Consider the following 2,500-nt stretch of genomic DNA (forward strand, 5'->3'; position numbering starts at 1 on the left):
ACTGCAGAGCTACATTGCTAGCTTTAAACAGGACATGGAAAGGCATGACTAGAGCCTTCTGGTCAGGGAATGTCATGAACACATAAGCATAAACATGAATTAAAAGTTTTGGTTTCTGGGAAACAGAGCAACAGTTCAAGAAAAAAAGACAGAATAAAGTTAAGTGAAGTTTTAGGGAAGTGTAGTTATAGTGAAGTGTGACTGACAACAAATAATTTGAGTTTAATAAAATTTATATAATTAAAGAAAGACCTGTAAAAAAAAATGGTACAATAACTTATCTTCCATATCAGGTCATTTAATCTAACATTTCCAAGTCCTTGTCAACCTTAATCCATAAATAATCAAAATACTGAACTAAATTCAAATGACAACACTAATTTCATTAACCATGACACTAGCAGTCTTGGTTTTGCTATCTTACCTCCCCCTGTTAGCATAAATTTTTAAGCATAATTAATCATCATATAACAATTATCATTACACAAATACATTCATGGGTATCATTCATTAAAGAGAAAAATGAAAAACCCAGCTTAGAAATCCAGTACAAGTTGAACCTCACTAGTCTGGCAAGTGTGGGACCAAAGAGCTGCTGGAATTGCTGATCTGAATCAGTGAAGCTTTGGAAGAAAATGCTAATACATCACTACATATGTAATACAGAAGGTATTAACACAAGATAATGAAGAAGCAGCATCAACAACTGTAGGTCAGCAGGGGTAATTATTAACAATATGGGGTGATGGTAGTGGTTTCACAGCTGGCCAAGCAGTGCAAGTTTTGTTCACTATACTTAACACTTAGACTGATGGACCATTGTAACTGGACTGGTGAGGTTCAATTAGTACATACAAATGATAGTTTCATACTTACCCAGATGTTTCAATTAAAGTGAAATAATTTCACATGTTAAACATGACAAGAAGTAAAAGTAAATAACAAAAGCATGACCCAAAGGGAACTGTTAGTCAGTTATAATGAAAATATTTCATTTTTACAGTATACATGGCTTTCAAAAACAGTAAATATGTCTTAGCACCTATTCAATCCTACCTATTTAAAGTCTATTGATTTAATAATGAACTTCTAACACTATGAAACAAATTAACCTGTAATCTCACAAATAACAGAGTTAATAAGAAAGCTGTGAGATACTATGAAAGGTGAAAAGAGAGACAGAAAGAATAAGATACTTCAAAAGATGCTTCAACATCTCTTTCTATGAGTTGTATATTTGCTATGTGTACTTTCATTTTAGAAGTTAGGCAGAAATACCTTCATATATAATTTTCCCATACAAGCATGAGATACAAAGTAAAACCCACTCCTCAAAGCACAACATTCCCTTCAGTTTCTTCAAAACAGAAATATAAATATAAACACATATGGACCCCCAAAAAGTCCAAGGCTGCCTCACCTTCTTTGCTGGCTCCCCGATACACATGAGTAAATATCTGCGGGCATCAGAGAGGCCTGTTTTCGCCCGGTGCACATTGGCCTCGGTTGGAGGGTTCTCTTCTAGATAGGACTCGAGCTTTCCCTCACCAATGAGGAAGTTTGCAAGGGTTTCTGCAACACGAAATATTAATAATATGAAAATATATTACTGACCAGATCACTTCATATATATATATATATATATATATATATATATATATATATATATATATATATATATATATATATATATACATATATATATATATACATATATATATATATATATATATATATATGTGTGTGTGTGTGTGTGTGTGTGTGTGTGTGTGTGTGTGTGTGTGTGTGTGTGTGTGTGTGTGTGTGTGTGTGTGTGTGTATTTGTATATGTATATGTGTGTGTAGTACTATCTGCATTCAAACACCAAATCTAAAACCTACTGGAAACTATAATATATTTCCTATTTTATTGTATACATATGTGACAAAAAGGAGAATGAAAATTAATCTTTGTTAACAAAATACCATCACTGTACATTTGCCTGCTAGGTTTGCGTATTTCATACTATGGAAAAAGTTTGATACATATACATACATACATACACATATATATATAAATACATATATATACACACATATATATACACATACATATACACACACATATATATATACACACATATATATACATATATATACATATATACATATACGTATAAATATGTAAATATACAAATGTATATACATATAGACAGATAGATAGATATATATAAATATATACATATGTAGATATATATGTATATGAATATATTTGTATATATATATATAAATATATATAAATTTATGTAGATATCTATCATATGTATACATATGACAGTGTTTTGCCAACCTTTGCTGGAATACCAAAGGCATGTAGGCCAGTGCATGCAGGAGTAAATTGTAGTAGATTGCCTTTGTATGGTTTGCCCTCAATTTGGTCTTTATTGGTTAACTGAAATCCTTGTCTAATGCAATAGAGATATTCACCTCTAAATACAATTGGGGTAGGACTTAATACACA

General features: G+C 31.3%; 1 protein-coding gene across 1 annotated transcript in view; it reads right to left on the minus strand.

Annotated features, from left to right (window-relative positions):
* Positions 1-2,500, minus strand: part of LOC125028116 (tetratricopeptide repeat protein 7B-like) — a gene marked incomplete in the record, with an annotated part of 41,230 nt that overhangs the window by 36,649 nt on the left and 2,081 nt on the right. Inside the window, 1 exon segment of the mRNA XM_047617456.1 lies at positions 1,421-1,572. Within this exon segment, the coding sequence (XP_047473412.1) occupies positions 1,421-1,572 (152 nt within the window).

This window comes from Penaeus chinensis, chromosome 8 (genome assembly GCF_019202785.1).
Source record: "Penaeus chinensis breed Huanghai No. 1 chromosome 8, ASM1920278v2, whole genome shotgun sequence".
Taxonomy (NCBI): domain Eukaryota; kingdom Metazoa; phylum Arthropoda; class Malacostraca; order Decapoda; family Penaeidae; genus Penaeus; species Penaeus chinensis.